We start from the raw sequence: 19,297 nt of genomic DNA on the forward strand, positions 1-19,297 counted from the left end.
GGGAAGGGTCCCCAGACCCTCTGATTTCACATTTTACACCTTAGTAGCTCAATCAATGGATTCATTTGGTATACCATATTTACACTGCAGTTATGATTAGGCCTTATTCCCAACAATATTATGGGTTAATCCCTATAACTGTAATTCCCCTATGTTCACTACAAACACCATTTGCCACTTTATCTTTAGTAGTTGGGTCTTCGCACCACTACAGAACTTCTTCTGAATAGAAACATTGAAACTCTGCACCCCTGTCATATCAGATACTTTTAAGATCTGAAACCTCATGCTCATCCTAAAACAAACTACTCCCAGCTGCTCCCACCAACAACTCCACTTCTTTAATGTGTCTCAAGTGTGCTCTGTACCTATAAAACCTATAAAGCCACACAAGCGTCTATCCTGGTGTTCATTGCAAGCTCTAAATTACAAGGTCAATGTCCATTTTGGCCACACACACGGATAAGATTGAGATATTTGCCCCCTTAGGCAAAATGGCCTCATACTGCATTATTAGGGCATGTTAATGCAATCACAAGATGACTGCACACAAGCTGATGGTAAATGCAGTCGGAAAATGATCACTAACATGTTCAATAACTATCAAATCAATTTCAATTAGAATATTGCGGTGGTTTTTGAGTCACTCATGCAGTCATATTGGGTCAATTGTCCAATATCAACTACAATATTGCATTAGATTATTAAAAAAAATTGACAGACATTTTAGGCTTCTGTTAATATGTGTTTGCATACAATCTGTAACATGATCCCCTTATTGTATGGCATTGTGTAATATTGGTAGAATAATTTGTATGCCTTTTGTGATAATCACTGTACTGTGGTTTGTTAACGGTTTTGTATTTTTTGATCAGCACGGTGGCTAAGTGGTTAGCACTTCTGCCTTACAGCACTGGGGTCATGAGTTCAATTCCCGACCATGGCCTTATCTGTGTGGAGTTTGTATGTTCTCCCCGTGTTTGCGTGAGTTTCCTCCCACACTCCAAAAACATACTGGTAGGTTAATTGGCTGCTTTCAAATGGACGTGTGTGTGTGTGTGTGTGTGTGTGTGTGTGTGTGTGTTAGGGAATTTAGAATGTAAGCCCCAATGGGGCAGGGACTGATGTGAGTGAGTTCTCTGTACAGCGATGCGGAATTAGTGGCGCTATATAAATAAATGGTAGTAATAAAAAATAATAATAATAGACAGGAAAATAGAAATTGACAGTTGGCCCCGAGATATGTTGCTGCAGTGTAAGAAGTAGCTAGTAATTTTTTACTCAATGATAAAAGCATCATCTTTAACTTCAACACACCTGGACAATGTACTGAATTATCTGCTGCTAACCTTTGTTAGTTTATAAATAAAAGCTAATAAACTGCTGAATGTACATCTACGTGCTGGCATTTGGCGGGTGGCACTCAGCTTGGTTCCAGTGCGTTGGCTGGAAGAAGCAATCATGATAGCGGTCACAATTTTTAGTGCATTGGCCGACAATCATTATGTTCTGTTAGCACATCATTCAATCTGTTAATAGTTACTATTTCTGCAGCTACTTGCACATCTGTTGAAACCTCACTGATGCTACACCAGGGTCCCCGAGCAGGAAAAGAGGCCCATAGGTCTACATTCCATAATAGGCTCTTCGTTAGCTCTCTCATGACATGCCACTGACAACCTCAGCTTATCATTGGCAGGCTGGCAAGAGGGGAGAGAGTTCATTTGATGGTGCAATATTGCCTTATACTGGCATGTGCAATAAGATGAACCACTTGTACTTTCCCCCCTGGCCAATAGTTGGCAGCACTCCACAGAAGCTTATATAAGGTCTGTTCATATTAATGAAAGCAAAAAATATAGGAAGAAAAATAACCAGACATGTATAGTGTACAAACTTTATTATGGCCCACATAGACCACACCTACACAGTATTCATATTTCTTATTCATATAAACTTTGTTTTCATGTATATAGTGCCCATGAGAAAGCTCTCTCGAAAAATATATAAAATTAACTTTTGTAGTGACACTGGCAAAAACGTGAACATTCTGTTGATAATCTTTTTACTACACAATTTGCATTGAATCACAACAGCCAAACTTTTACCAGTCTAGTGTATCTAATCAATGAAAGTCTTGCCATGGTCCAGTGAAAGTTTTGTACCCAAATGTAATTATAGTAAATGTCCTGTGCTGTAATGCTCATTGGTGAGCTTTCCATCTGCCTACCAGGCATTGTAGATGCATTACCACCAGATGAACCTATTACTTTACACATGCAATGAACAGGCTACTTTTGCACAGAGACATATTTAATTTCTTATTGCTATGTGGAGAAAAAGCAATACATTACAGATTCAATCATATTGTACTAATAGAGAAACGTTTATAAAATTCTGAGCAATATAGTATTATTATTAGACAACCTTGGTTAGCTTTACTTCACTGTTTACACATTAGGTTATTCGTTAAAACAGAAACATTGGCAAAGTTAAGACTCTTATTTAACCGGCAAATTCATTGGGTGGTAATCCTTTTACACCAAGTCCAGTAATCTGCCAAAAGGAGAAAAATATATTCAATAGGAGTAATGCTTTTATTATTTTCTAATGAAAAAGATAAAATGTTAACATTAAATGGTAACTAAACTGAGCGGTCTTTTAAAACAGAACACAGCAATTTAGTGGTTTGATAATCTATTTTGTTATGTACAGAATATGTAATATCGCGACAATGCCTCATCTGAAGTCTGGGGTGTCAAAATTAGACATGACGATACGTTACCTGGTATTCCTTCTCCATATGACAACTGAAGAATTTGAGTTTAATGTTAAGTTTCATATTTTCAAGGTGCATTTGACTCCATCGCCATTGACCCCACCTGACAGTTTGGCCACACCTACCAGGAGGCCACATTAAAGTCCCAATCCCCCTTGTGTGAATTCCATACATTTCAATACAAGTTAAGCTGGCTGACTTGTGCCAGAGTCTGGCACACATGGGGAAGACCTTGGAGCGAGTTTTTAACATGTACTGCAATATATGGAACTAATGTTCTCTGGTTTTAATATGGAGTGCTTTTCAACGTAGATACCCTGGTTTTGTTGTTATTATTAGGAAAGTATACTACATTTTTTTTTTTTTAAAGATGGAGCCATTCAGATAAAAATGCACTACCCTGCCCATAATCTTTACTCATACTGTGGATATCCGCACACAATACATATCAATGAGAAAGACAAAACATTTTTTTTAAAAATCTGGGTTTTCTAAAAACAAAAACTGTGCACATCCAGTGGACAGATCAAAAGAAAAAAAAATGACCTTGTATATTCCCCCAGACTGGGGCTGACGGGCCTTCAACTCCTCATCCATCCCATCACATGCCGTTGTGACATACATTTCTGAATAATCTTTTCCTCCAAAGCAACAAGATGTCGTCTTATCCACTGGTAGTTTTACAGTCTGAATCACCTTCCCTGCAGTATAGACAATCAGTTTCATATCCAATTTAATAGCACAAAGTACAGTAATGTATTTGTAGATAACTCATACAGAAAACACAATCATGATGTGTGTGATAAATAACATGCTAGTATATTAACCCTTTCATGGTTGACGTTTTACATCAAGATCATCAATCTCACTCATGAGCCCAGGGGGTAAACGTATCAAACTGCGAGTTTCCGGTAGGTTTGAAAAGTGGAGATGTTTCCTATAGCATCCAATCATATTCTAGTTATTTATTTAGTACATTCTACAAAATTATATCTAGAATCTGATTGGTTGCTATAGGCGACTAAGCCGCTTTTCAAACCTGCAGAAAACTTGCAGCTTGATACATTTACCCCCAGACAAGTTAACAGGTCATACTTGAATTCCCAGAGTGTGAACAAAGTTCACACAAATAAGTAAAAGAAAAAAACAGAAATTGATATATAGCGCTCAAAATTATAATCTACCCATTTAAAAAAGTTTTAAATGGATTTTATTTTTAATAGCACTAAAGATGGCATTCATTTTGTTCCTACATGCATATGATCGTATGTATGTGAATTTTAGATGAAAATTTTTATGATGTTTCTGCAATTATATATTTATTTCCTTTACGGGTGTCCTTTGTATTGTGAATGGGTTGTACAAATAAGTGGCAATGTATCATATCCTTTCCTATAAATTTAGGATTGTCCTGTGTACTGATGGATCTTTCCAGCTATGGATGTGTTTGCCAGTTAATTGATTAGTCACCCCTATTTATAATCAACTAATCACTCGGTTCACGAACCCTGATGAAGCTCAGAGACACGAGAGAAATGTGTAGGATGTGAAATCTGTGGTTGACATCAGTGTCTATCGGGCGTAAATCCTCATGTGAAGTTGTAGAACGTGCGACTGCTCTGCAGGTGGCCAACTAGACCACTTGTTCTTCGGAATCCTCATCAGGGACTGGTATATTTACCATATGGATAACCAGTTTATATCACCAGTTATGGAGGAACAAATTGGATCTAACATCTACCAACCGTGCCTTGGATTCACCCAATTCTACATTGCAGATTCTATATAGATTAAAGAAGGTGGTATTTTTAATATCAGCAACTATGAGTTACACATACATACACTCATTTAAGAGGGTGGTGGAACATTCATTTTATAGTGACTTTGCATATTTTATTTAACGAATTACTGAACTTTATTACTCTTTTTGATGTCTCAATTAATTATACATTAGATTATTTAATCTGCATTATATTATCAGGAATTTTGCAAGATTTTTAATTTAGCTGTCCATATGTATATCATGATTGTAATTTTCACTAGCGCTTTACAACTGGGAACAAACACAGTAATAAAACAATACTGGGAAATCCAGACAGAGATGTAAGAAGGCCCTGCCTGCAAGCTTACAGTGTATGGGCACATGATAACATTGTCTTTTTAACTATATCTTTATGAGGTCATCTGTGCGTAATATTTAAGAACTTTGGAATGATTTAACTATATCATGTAATTAGAACTTTGATATATAGCACTCAAAATTCTAATCCAGCAATTTAGAGGTGAGCGAAATTTTTAAGGTGTTCTGCAGAATATTTACCTTATTCAGTATTTGGCAGGCAGAATCTGATCATAAATGTTCCCAGACCTACCCAACCACAGCATTTGTTATATCATATTCTTATTTGGTTTGATTTGATGTATTTTACTTGATTTAGTTTCACTCAAATTCTCTTTTTTTCTAATTCATCTATTGTCCTCTATCTGCTCTTACCTACACACCCTTTATTTTCACCCACTCCCACAGACCGCTGCACCCCCCACTTTATATCCCCCTCTCCTGATTTTTACCCTGCCCATCTCCCACCTGACACATATGAACATTTAAATTGGAATACATAGATCCCATCTTACTTTTGAATCTCTTTTCAATAGTGTCCCAACTTCTGTCCCCTCATTTATTTTAATTTTTATAACCCAAATTTTACACTATAACCCAATATTCCCCCTCTCCACAATAATCCCCCCAAACTACACTTACACACTCACCCTTCTCTACTACCCTATACCCTGCTATACTCCAGTTCCAGAATATTTAACTCCTTTACCTGTACTTTCATCCACACTTCTACCTTCTATATATACTATATATACCAATACTCCTATTTCTACTCGTATTTTCACACTCATATCACTGCCGTATTATATCTACTTCTTTTTCTGCCATCAACCTCTAATTATACATCTAGCCCTTTTCAAACTGTCTATCCATACACCACCCAACCTCTCTGCCTTTACAATCCTCACCACTATATAGGAATATATTTCTTATCCTTACCCCCCCCCTCCATCTGTACCTACACGTCCTCCCTACTCCATACACCACCAGCTGCGTAACCCACCCCCTTACCCACCTACACCCAATCTCCTACCCCTCACCCCGACCCATACAGACCCAACTCACACTCTCTGCCTTGTTACAAACAATAACAAACTGCACAATTTTTATCTGAGCTCAACGCATTGGGAACAGCTGACAAGGACCATTCCACCACAACTAGACCCCACGGACAACAGCCAAGAAAACTACAGCCTGCACTCTATGGCTGCGAACAGATACGTTTTACTTTTTTCTAGTTTTCTATAGCGCATCTACACATATACCCACACCAGCCAAGCGCAATTAGTAGAACTTTACACAATCTCCTACCCAACCACACCATACAGCAGAATGAATTAATTATCGGTCCCAGCTCTATTCATACACTATCAATTTCAGAAAATGGTGAAGCAAAAGCCAAACTCATTTCCCAGAATTATACACCTCTGCGAAACAGCCTGTTTAGGCGAACTACTTGATTTCTGCAAAATTTCTCTCTAATCCATTTAGTCTATTTGCTTATTTATTTGTATGTCTTTATCTGGATTAACTCCCCATTTATTTGTGGTCTAGAATCCTCCTTATAATTATATATAATTTCTGGAATGAGCAGCCTTTTTCATTTTATATATTAATTATATTGTTACTGGAGGTGAACCAACAGCATTGACTGGGCCATGGAGTGATTGGCTGACCAAAGAGTTGTCTCATCACTCCCGCTTGGGCAACCTGGAGGTCAAATCAGCTCATGATTTCAGACAAAGTCCTTAATACAGACATAACAGTGGTACAAACTTACAGCTTCACAGAGTGCAGATCGCTCCAGCAATGCGATGCTGGCTGCCTCCCGCATGATTGTGGTACTGACTACAATCATTACAGAACAGGAATAAATGGATGACATAATTTATGTACATGGCTACCCGATTGCAGTTGTGGCCAGAAGTAACTTAAGTTCATGGCAGTGCTAAAGCTAAAAGATTTCATTATACTAAAAATGCAATATTAAATAGAAATGATAACCTATAGCATGAAATGTAAACGGAAAATGTAAAAACTAAATTAAAAAATGTCTATACAGCTTACCAGCCTGAGGGTCTATACGGATCACCCTTCCTCCATTATAACAAGCGACCCAAAGTTTCCCCTCTGCATCTATGCACATGCCGTCAGGGATCCCTTCATCTGACTGCAGTTGGTAGACATGGCGGCGGTTCGCTGTGGGGATAACCAGTAATTGTAATCTATATCATCCAAAAATGAAGATGCATAGCTTTATACAAATGTGCTAAATCAAATGAACTACCTCACTGGGCTTGATCCAAAAACAAACAAAAAAAACTTCAATTCTCTTCAAGATTGATTTCAACCAAAGCTACTAAAAGTACAATTGCCATTCCATAGTCTAACCATGAATAAAGACACATTTTCACATTATGTTTAGGTAGGCTTTGCAGTAGCTGTAGGTAGACACTTGCAGCAGTGGAGTGATGGGAGCTTTTGACTAGTGAGGTAACTAAGTGTCTCATATCACTGAACACCATTCCACATTACTTAGACCAATAATGAATAATATGCCCTAAAGTAATAATTCCCATTAATATAAAATATGCCCAGCAACAGTGAATAGCATAAACATTAGTAATATTGCACAAGCAAAATGCAATATCCCAGCAATATGTAAAATGCTTCTGATAAACCCCAGCAAGATAGAATATGCTGATAAAAATGCCAACATAAAATAAAATATTCCAGTACTAGTACAAAAGCAATTATACTATTGAGATGTAAAATACACCATATTATTGCCCAATGTAAAGGAATACCTTGAGATGGCTGTAGTTTATTTTATTAAGCATGTACAGAACAACATTTTCTGTGTAACATTTGGCTCACAGCGGCTGTCCATGGCTCATTGAACACACCGCTTCTCTAGGTGAGCAGCAGTAACTAGTAGTGGCAGGCGGGTCCACTACATTTCTCTGTGACATTCTGGTTACAATGAACCGAAACTATAAGAATTTTAAAAAAAATGTTTTATATTATACAAAATATGGTACACTTCTAAATTACAAATAATAAACTCCACAATGTATAACACACAAATTCAAATAAGAAAGACTTACAAGTTTTTCCTGTTTTCACGTCATAGTCTAATGCATCAACTGCATAGGAAAGGCTATCTATGTAGTAGAGGGTTTTGTGATCCAAAGACCAATCTAAACCATTAGAGATATCCACCATGTCGAAGTGTTTCACCACAGAGTGATCTGGATACAGGGTAAATAATGAACCTTGGTTTCTCTCCACAACTGCAGGGCGGATTTCCTGAGACATGGTACCTATGAAGAATCAATACAAATCATCATTCAGTCTAAAACTACAAAGAGGTGTCTGAGTATACAAATGTGTAAGCATAATATTACAAACAACAGGATAATGTTGACATTAGTTTTAGATAAAATGCAGTAATTTAAAGATGTGAACTGAATTTCATTCCAGATTTTAAGGATGTATCTAGAGCATGGTGCATTTTATTTTTACTAAAATCAGTGATTTTGTTAGGGACACACTGAATTCATGACTTGGTTCTGAGTCCATAAGAACCAATCATTGAGATCTGAACCCTGCGTGCATAGGAAATAGAATTATCACTTTCAGGTGCTGAATTTCCAGATACATTTTTTTTGCCTGTTAATATGTAAAATAGTGTTTTGAACTAGCAAAATATTTTGTTAAAGTATATGTTATTATTGAGTTTTGTCTTTCATATAACAAAATAAAAAAAATGTTATTAAGGACACAAATAAGAATTCAGCAGTGCCTTATAAAGTGATCTGTATATTTCTAATGATATATATCATGTGTTTATGTACTGCATATATATATATATATATATATATATATATATATATATATATATATATATATATATATATATATATATATATATATTTATAGCATTTTGTTTGATAGTATTGAATTGTCTAGGGAATTCGAAGGGATGCTTCACCTGCAAAAAATCTCCCTTCTGGGTCAACTTTGCCATCATTAAAACGATTGTTGGGTTTGTCTTCATCAACTTGAGCGAGGGAGGTTATTGACTGGTCTTCCCAATTCAGAGCTGCAAATGTGGTACCTGTGGCAACAACATAGCCACCTGACTTCCGAAGTCCAACAGAGCCAACTGGTTTTTCTATAGATAGGATTCAAAAATAGGGTATCATCTTTCAAGAGAATCACTTCAAAAATTATACTCTGATGCCTTTGTTTTATTGTCATGATCAGAATTCTAAACAAATCAGTTCCCGAGGGCTCGTTCACATTTATCTTCTTTTTTCACCCTGTTCACATGTAAATAAAATGCATAAATAGTGTGCATTAACGTAGGGAAATTTTGGAATGCAACGTTGAATACGCTACCAGCATAATATATTATAGGCCTCAGATTAAGCTAAAGGGTACACATGTTGTAATGCAAAGGATACAAATGTAATTTTTTCGTTGCAGGGAACATACAGCTTGGTTTTATATGTAGCACACAAATACCGTGGCAGCTATATTGTAACAGTGCCAACACTGCCACTCTCCACAATATGTGTTTCCCTCCTGCAATGCAACTTTGTTTTGCCAAGGTGCAACACTGCACCTTCTTGTTGAATCAATGCCTAATTCTAAATCAGACCTTATATTGGTAGAAGTGCTTTATATGGAAAATGCAATATAAACCAAATTTAAAACCTTGCATTAGCTTTCATGCGTTATTACCCATTTCCCCAGCATACATGTGCTGACAAGCCCTCAGTTTTCTGGAGAAGGTAAAAAGAAAAAAAAGCAGAAAAAAGGTAATGGTATGAAAATTGGAAAATATTTTAGAAAACACAACCAGATATCTGTTTTCATTTTCTTAACTGTAAGGGAAACATTACAGCTAGAATGGAATTGTTTACTATCTGTTGGAAGGACACGAGTTACAGACCCCCCCCCCCCCTCCCCCTCAGGCCATTTTCTATGTCCCATCCTCACATAAGCTCTCAATAGCCTACATTGTTACTGCACCCCATAGGTATTAAATAAACAAAATGGATACAATTCGGTCCTAACTGACCCCCTTATTGCATATCTATACTATATAAATAGACACAACATTAGTCATTTTAAAATGACTTGCAAAGGGAGCAGGGTGCCACACTTACACATTTGCCACCCTTGGCCTAGACTGGTGTGGCGTTTCCACAAAGCCAAAAGCACCTTTTTCTTTTGCACAACCTGTTTCCAGAGAGGACTCCACCATATTAAACAGTGGACATTCAGCAAGTACACACTAGGGTGTGGTCACATATGCATCAATTCATTGGTTTCTGGACGAGTGGTTTGTTTGCTGTGCAATCATACCAGTGACCAATTTTAAACACACGCAAAACACATTTGTAAAAATTCCAGCTCTTCAGTTACCTGATTACTCATAAGTTAAGATGATTATCATTTAAAGCATCCAGTTCCAAAACAAAGATCCCACTATTTAATGGCATTGACCAAATAATATTTTCCAACCTAGCTAATTTTTGGAATGAGTTGTTCACAAAAAATATAGATTTCACTTATTTGTAACCTAAAAGTTGATTTGTGTTCAAGATCTGCAACATTTCTGGGTCTATGACCTCCTATTCTCATATTCTCAAGCAAACAGCACTAAACACACATGCGTATATAGAATCAAAACAGCAATAAGCCACAAAATTCTACAGCACAATCCACCACAGAAAGAAAACTGCAGGGCTAAGTCACATGATAAATAAAGCCCAGTGTGCCACTGAAACAGGCTAAAAAGGGCAAATCTGTAAGTGGACCTAAAAGAAAACTAGCATATCAGGTCACATGATAAACAACAACCAAAACCATAAGTTTATACATTTTTCTGTACGTCAATCCTTTAAATAATAAAGAAAACATGAAATGGGGGTGTTTTAGCTACATTCCCTGCTCTTGATTGCTGGGAATGGTAGAAAGTGCTGTGTAGGATTCACTTGGGGACCAGCGGGTATTCAGGTTGCTGCAACCAGATTAACATATAATAGGACAATGCAGACAGTATTCCAATATATAAGTATGTTGTCTTCTTAGTGTCCCAGACAACAAATTATTGTTCCAAAACCAGACTGTTGGGTCAGGCCGATTCAGAATCTGAAATCTTTAAACACAGGTAGATCCAGATTCTGAAGTCCCACAGTTGGATAGTCAACTTCAAGAAGTCCAAATTAACTCTGACCTAATGGATGATCAATTTTAGGACTTCTATTTGACACCCAACAAAGGCAGGTGTTCTTGCCTCTGGTCAAAATTCAGGCTTTACAGAAAATGACAAGATCTCTGTTGGCTGTCAAACAGACCTCTCTGTACACTTCTGCATGAAGGTTCTGGGAAAGATGGTATCAACGGTCGAGGCGGTCCAGTTTACATGCACGCAACTTCCAGCTGGAACTCCCTTCCAAGTGGAACATATCCCTTCTGAATCTGTTGGGTCAGATGTTCCATCTTTCTCATAGTGTGTGTCAGTCACTACTTTGGTGGCTGCAGATAAACAATTTCTGCAGGGGTCGACTATTCTAGATCTAGGGTTGGACCTTGTTTACAAAGGATGCCAGCCTTCGGGGTTGGGGTGCCATCTGTCTTATTGCCTGGTTTCAGGGTTTTTGGACTCTGGCGAAATCCAAACTTCTAATCAATGCATTGAAACTGTGAACAGTGTTCTTCGCTCTAATCAGCATGCAATATGTGCTGCAGGGAAGGGCAGTGAAGATTCAGTCGGACAATGGCAGTGGCATATTTCAATCGCCAGGGCAGCACCAAGAGTCCTTTAGCCATGAGAGAGCTGCACTGGATCTTTTTGTGGGCTGAAGCTCAGTTTTAGGCCATCATTGCAATTTTCATCCCAGGGGTGGAAAATTAGGAAGCGTATTTTCTCAGCAGGCAGACTCTGCATTCCAGCAAATGGTCCCTCCGCCCAGAGGTGTTTAGTAGTCTTGTTTGGTAGTCGTGTGGGGTCAACTGGACATGACGGCATCTCGTTTGTCTGGGTACAGAAGAGCTGGACTTTGCGGTTCAAAGGATCCTCTAGCTGTCTCAGTAGATCCCCTTGCCCGTTCCTTGGCAGTTCTATTTAGTTTACATATTCCCACCAGTAGCCATTATCATGGTAGATTTGTAAGGCGCCACAGTGCCCTGCAGCTCCGTTCAGTAGGCAAAACAGTACATACAAGATAGACAAAATAAATGCAGACATGAAAACAAAGGGTATGAATTACCCTGATCATTAGAGAGCTTAAATTCTAAGTGGAAGAGAGTACGACTGAAACAAGAGAAGCAAATGTGGTTCAGATGGGAGACTGGGACAGTTGTGAGGGTGTATTAGTATGAATAGTGTTATTGGGGATAAGGTCACCTCTAAAAAAAAAAGATGATGGGTTTTCAAAAAGTTGGAGGCTGTGGGAGTCCGATTGAGCATGGTAGGGAATTCCATAAGTGGGGAGCAGCATGGGAGAAGTCTTGTAGGCAGGAATGAGAGATGGTTACCAGAGACGAGACAAGGCACAGGTCAAAGGTAGATTTAAGGGTAGAGCCAGTATAGGGATTTGCAAAGCAGAGTAGTAGATGTGGAGCGGTTAGAGAGGAAGATCAGTCTTGCAACAGCATTTAGGATGGATTGAAGAGTGGATATATGGGTGTCAGGAATGCCAGATAGCAGAAGGTTGCAATAGTCAAGACAGGAGATGATGAGAGAATGGGTAAGAGTTTTGGTAGCATGTTGGGTAAGAAAAGGACGTATTCTGGCAATGTTTTTAAGGTGGAGTTGACAGGACTGGAAGGGAGTCTGGATGTGAGGAATAAAACAGAAGGCAGAGTTAAGTGCGACACCAATGCAGCAGGCTTGGAAGACTGAGGAGATTGTGGTGTTATTGACAGTGTGGGAGTTTTGAGGGCAGGTGGTGACTCTGGCAGGAGGGAAGATAATGAGCTCTGTTTTGGAAATGTTGAGCTTTAGGTAGCGTTCGGACATCCACGTGGATACAGCAGAAAGACAGTTGATTACACAAGATAGTACAGAAGGAGAGGTGTCAGGGGAAAAGATATAGATTTGGGTGTTGTCAGCGTAGAGGAGGTATTGGAGGCCAAATGAGCGAATTAGTGCTCCAAGAGAAGTTATTTATAAAAAGTATTATAGTGGCTATGATCCTTCGAGCTAAGGGTTTGTCTGAGCGCATGGTGCAAATCATGCTTCGGGCTCACAAACTGGGCTTAGTTAAAATATATCATCGTATCTGGAGTACATATATTGCCTGGTGTAAGAGAAGGGATTTCCTACCTCTTCTTTTCAGTTGTCCAGGTTTCTTATATTGTTGCAGGATGGGCTGGATGCTAGTTTGTATCATGATGCTCCGGTTTCTCATTTGTTTGACATGTTGTCTTTGTTGTCCCAGAGATTATTATTATTTTTCTTTCTCTGTTGTATATCTTTCTATTGTCTGCTTTACTGCAGGGCTTAAACACAAACTGAAGCCTAAACAGGACGGGGGTTATAGAGGCAGAGGAGCTAGGGATAACCAACAACTTTTGTGCCACACCTATCTCATATACACTATATGCCAATGGACTAGGAGAAATAGATTTTTATGTATAAAAATTATTTTTTTTTTATTTTGGTAACCCTTTAGGAATATTTCCTAGACCATGCCACTAGTATTCAACTTACCTAAAGACACACTCTCTACTTTGTTAGTACTGGGGTTCCACCGGCAGACCTTCTGTCCTGTAATATCAACATATACCAATACTCCTGCTTTTTCCTCCCACACCGGAGACTCTCCAATCCTGTACGTCTCAGTGACCACACATTCAATCTTGATGGAAGACATTGTTCTGTGATAATGGAAGCAGTAACACATTGATCATAAAAATTACAAACTAACTTTTATGTTATTATAAGCACATGGCAATATGACTTTAAAGGAGTACTCAAGGCAAATGTTGCCTTATAAAAGAGATCTGATAACACATATACACACATAATTGATAGATATAAGAATATATATATATATATATATATATATATATATATATATATATATATATACACACACATACATATACACACACCTTTATCCATGATGAAAACCTACATGTCAAGTAATATAAAAAAAAAAAAATACTGAATATATTAAAAATACCAAAGTTGGAAATTAAACAGGCAGCACCCAATTAAATACATTTTACTCTTCTCTCTTATACCATTTCCTTCAGCTTTTACATTTTTTTGGTTTTAAAATTGACATCTTGTAGAAATAAATCAAACTTTGCATTTAAGAGTGATTTTAATTAAAAAATCCGTGCATTATATTGGTTATCTAGGAATGAACTAAATTATTATAAACACTATTTTTCTCTTGTTCTCTGTGTTGATTAATGACCGTCTATAGAGTAGCACCACATATATTCACATTGAACATTTGTTATAATATACAGATTTAGATAATTCAGTCATAATTTAGAATCTTCCAGAAGGGATGGTATATTTTGTGTAGAGCAGCAGACGAAGCGTGGCTGTATACGGTGGTATGCCATACCGCCACAACTCGTTTGGCTTTAATTTTAAAACTATTAAATTCCATTCACTTACATTTTCATTCCATTTTTCATACTGCCACTTTGACCACTGGTCTAGAGAGAATGTAGAGAGTACAGTCACCTTCTGGCTGACTGTAGACGTTTATGTACTCACCAAGTTAGGATTATTAGTGATAAATCATGAAAAGTAGTCACAAATTGTGTTTCTTTGGGTAGACCCATAACTCCCAAGTCAGTCCATAAGTGACAATTTTTATGGCACCACAAGATCACAGGTAAGCATCATACTTGGACAGACTTGTAGGGGACCATTATGCATACGGTGTTCCACAGCCAGGTCAAGTGGTTACATAGTCTACATGCACTTAGGCATCGCACAACAATAATATTGCTGGGGATAACAGATGGACAGCCTCATTGAACTCAGAACATATTGTATGAAAGCCTGCTGCACACACATGGAGGTGCCATAGAAACACTTATTTGCATATATAAGTGTGTGAACATCAATATTGTTTGTTTTCCCAAGCGACATTGAATATATAACAGCAATGGAAAAGTGCCACTCAGTCATCAAATAATTATGAATATTGGTAAAAATAGCTGCCTGATACTCCATCAGTTTTGTCTTGTAAAACATGTCAAACACAAAGAACAGCATGTTAGCTTGCTTGAATCTATGTTATTCAGATTGTAAACAGACAGAATAGCACTTTTCCTCCCTCAGCATTTGTCAAAACGGTGAACTTGCGCAGAGGCACAGCACCTGTAGGTTAGGTCGCAAATCTTTGTTGGGTTTCCGATTGCCAGATATGTAGTACATTCTATTGGCAATTGCCTTTTTTGTGGTCCCAGAGCATTGACACACTGACACTTCACAAATCATGAAAAAGAAGAAGTTGAGTACACATATCTATCACTATGACAAAAGCGTAACTGTACTCATTGTTGACGATTACTACAGATCAATTTTTTTCTTTTATTTTTCAAAAGACATGAAGTATAAAAGGAACATGACAGCTTGGAGTCTATGTATTAAACTGAGATCAGCCATTAAAAACGGAGAAAACAGCAGTTTTCTCTGTAAAATGGTAAATCTCAAGATGTATAACAAAATATATGAAGGGTTTTTGGCAGGAGATAGAAAAGATTTCTCCTGCCATAACCCACTTAACATGTTTTAACACAGTCCCCATAGATTAAATATGAGGACTGCAAAGTTCTGCAATGCAACAAGCTTTGAAATGCTTTGCATTCCGCAGAAAGGCAACGTCATCTCAGGATGGCATTACGTTTCCTTGGCATCCAGCTGCAGTCTTTCTGGCTTCGTTGGATCTCTCAATGTGGAGGCACTTCCTCCATTCAGGCTGCCGATAAACAGGAAAAAGTATTTGTGATTGCAGTGATGCATACTTACTGGCACCACATGTTATTACTACATAGACCCCTTTGATAAAAATATTCCTTATTTTCTAATATATATATATATATATATATATATATATATATATATATATATATATATATATATATTAATAAGCAGGTGAACAATTACAGGGGACTATGCAAAACAAAAATAAATGTTAATGAAAAGATAAATTATTTATAACTTGGATGTAGGAAGAGTTAGGGGAGGAAGAGAGATCTGATAAAGCTCACTAAGAATGCTATTGTTAGGCAAGATGAAAAGATCACTATTCTGATAAGCTATACTGCTGTGCAGCACAGGCAAAAGCATGGTCTGTGAGTGTGGACGATACAAGGCACTGATGGGTAATGGGCAGCCCATCAACCAGTCACCTGCAGCACCTTACAGGATTATGCTCACACTCTGACTGCTATTGAAAATGTCAAGGATGGGCCACGGATGACGTTTATCTGAGCAGGAGGTAGCAGCTACTTCGGCATCACGTGAAAAATAAGCAGTGCAGTACATTCAGCACCATGCGAACTGCCTCCTTCCACTGCGGGAAAGACCGTATTTACTGAATACAAAAGTAACTAAACCTTTTGGGCAGGGTGGTATTAACTAGTGGTAGCTAATTGTTAAAGATTGTGATTAATGTACTTATTTCTCATTAGTGGTGGGTGGTCACTGGTACTCTCAGTGAGGTTGTGGGATGTGAGGAATTTTAGAGTACACGTGCGATCTGAGTGTGTGTGGGACATACTGTGGCAGACGTGGGCCGGAGGACATGTGGCAGAATTTTGCAGCAAATGGGGGTCTAAGTGGAAGGGCATATGGAGATCTGGAGACATTTTGGGTTGAGTGATTGAGGATGGGTGGGACATTTTGAGGCTGTTTTAATATTACACAGATTAAAAAGAGGATTTATGTACTTACGTTAAATCCGTTTCTCGGATTCCGTCTGGGGGACACTGCTTACCATGGGTTGTGGAGGGAGCTTGGGGAGTTGGCACCTAACTAGTTAACTTTAGCACTGCCGACAGACCCCTCCCCTCTACAATCCCCCTGCTCCCTCTTGTTCAGTTAATTAAAAAGCCTAAGGAGGAAAGGCCAGTCAAACAAGAGCATACAGAAGAAAAGCAGAAGGGAGGGATCGCAGTGTCCCCCAGACGGAATCAGAGAAACGGATTTAACGTAAGTACATAAATCCTCTTTTCTCTTTCATCCAGTCTGGGGGACACTGCTTACCATGGGGACGTTCTAAAGCAGCCCCCTAAGATTGGGACTTCTCTGAAAATCCCGCTCGCAAAGCACTACGAGCGAAATTTGCATCAGCTGATGCAAATACATTAAACTGGTAAAATTTTGTAAATGTATGGACAGAAGACCAGGTGGCTGCCCTGCAAAGCTGGTCTGCAGAAGCCCCATTTCTTGCTGCCCACGACGCCCCTACCGATCTGGTGGAATGAGCGGTAAGTCTCTCCGCCACAGGACGGCTAGCCTTTATGTAAGCCTGTTTAATGGTTGCCGTAATCCATCTTGCAATGGACTGTTTTGAGGCTGGCCAGCCTCTCTTATTGGCATCATAAAGAACAAATAGAGAATCGGTACGTCTAATCTGAGAAGTTCTTTTGACATAAATGCGGAGAGCCCTAACCACATCTAACTTTTCCATAGACTGCTGATCCGAATGGGAAGTAGATGAAAAGACCGGAACTACAATTTTTTGGTTCAGATGAAAAGCCAAAACTACCTTTGGAACGAAGGAAGGAAGGGTTCTTAACACCGCTCTGTCCTCGTGGAAAACCAGATATGGTTCTCGGTAAGACAGAGCTCCTAATTCCGAAACCCAACGCGCAGATGCGATAGCCAAAAGAAAGAGGACCTTCCAGGTCAACCACTTTAAATCTGCACCAAGTAATGGCTCAAAGGGAGGCCCTTTAAGCATATCCAGCACCAGGTTGAGATCCCATGGTGCTGTAGGCGGAACATAGGGAGGTTGAATATGCAAGACTCCCTGAAGGAAAGTCCTAATATCTGGTACCTCCGCTAGTTTCAGATAAAAAAACACTGAAAGAGCCGATACTTGAACTTTTAGGGAACCTAACCGAAGCCCTGCCTCCAGGCCATCCTGAAGGAAAGCCAACAAGCGAGGGAGACGAAAGGAGGACGAGGGACATGTCCTATTTTCGCACCACCTGATGTAGGCTCTCCAAATCCGGTGATAGATCTGAGCTGAAACTGGCTTTCTGGCTCGCATTAAAGGGTCTACTACTCTGGGGGAAAAACCTCTAGCCCTCCAGAGACTGGCTTCAACAGCCATGCCGTTAAACTGAGCTGAGGTAAATTCTGGTGACGGAAGGGACCTTGCAGAAGCAGGTCGTCTCGTGACGGAAGAGGAATTCCCTGTCCTTCCGCCATAGAGATTATGTCCGCGTACCACACTCGGCGTGGCCATGAGGGAGCAATCAGAATTACTGGAAGACTCCCCTGCCTTACTCGTCTGAGCACGCGAGGAAGCATGGGAATCGGAGGAAATAGGTATCCCAACCTGAACTCCCATGACATCGTCCTAACGTCCACTGCCACCGCTAAGGGGTCTCTTGCCATTGCGCAGAACCTGTGAGCCCTTCTGTTGTGTCTGGAGGCCATGAGATCTGTGTCCGGAAGACCCCACCTCTGAACCAGAGACTGGAAAACTTCCGGATGGAGTGACCACTCTTCCAGCATCATTTGGTTTCGACTTAAGTAGTCGGCCTCCCAATTTCTTATTCTTGGAATGTAAACTGCGGATATTGCAGGGACATATTGTTCTGCCCAAACCAAAATTTGAGCAGCAATGTTCATTGCAGCTACACTCCTGGTTCATCCCTGCCTATTGTATTGTCGGACTGGACTCTGACAGGGTGGCTCTGGAGGAGGGATTGGGCCCCCCGGAGGGCTAAAAGAATAGCCTTCAACTCCAACACATTTATAGATAAGGCTGCTTCCTGAACCCACCAAAGTCCTTGGAGTCAGAAGTGCAGGATTACCGCCCCCCAACCTTTCAGGCTGGCGTCCGTCGTGGCTATGATCCATGAGCATGGAGCGAAGGACCTGCCCACCCTCAAGTGATCCAGAACTAGCCACCACTGGAGCGATTCTATCGTCCTCGGAGATAGAGATATTTTCTGGAGATGCAAGCGTAGGTGGGATCCTGACCATTTCGTCAATAGATCCCACTGAAAACATCGGGAATGAGCTCGACCGAATGGAATGGTCTCGAAGGAGGCCACCATCTTTCCCAGCAGCCGCATGCACAAGTGCATTGAGGGGTTGGGAGAAGACAAGACCCGAGTTGTTACACTCTGAATCGAACTGATCTTCTCGACGGGCAGGAATACCTTTT

At 39.4% G+C, this 19,297-nt stretch overlaps 1 protein-coding gene across 3 annotated transcripts in view; it reads right to left on the reverse strand.

The window, feature by feature from the left end:
• Positions 1-1,883: 1,883 nt before the first annotated feature.
• Positions 1,884-19,297, reverse strand: part of RGN (regucalcin) — a 30,589-nt gene continuing 13,175 nt past the window's right edge. For all 3 annotated transcript variants that reach the window (XM_075200077.1, XM_075200078.1, XM_075200076.1), the window contains exons 2-7: positions 13,630-13,796; positions 8,893-9,075; positions 8,006-8,221; positions 6,966-7,097; positions 3,326-3,480; positions 1,884-2,556 (exon numbers count right to left, since the gene is read on the reverse strand). In XM_075200077.1, the coding sequence (XP_075056178.1) occupies positions 2,506-2,556; positions 3,326-3,480; positions 6,966-7,097; positions 8,006-8,221; positions 8,893-9,075; positions 13,630-13,792 (900 nt within the window). In that variant the 5' untranslated portion in view covers positions 13,793-13,796 and the 3' untranslated portion in view covers positions 1,884-2,505. The remainder of the gene's footprint in view (positions 2,557-3,325; positions 3,481-6,965; positions 7,098-8,005; positions 8,222-8,892; positions 9,076-13,629; positions 13,797-19,297) is intronic.

This window comes from Mixophyes fleayi, chromosome 2 (assembly GCF_038048845.1).
Source record: "Mixophyes fleayi isolate aMixFle1 chromosome 2, aMixFle1.hap1, whole genome shotgun sequence".
Lineage (NCBI taxonomy): Eukaryota > Metazoa > Chordata > Amphibia > Anura > Limnodynastidae > Mixophyes > Mixophyes fleayi.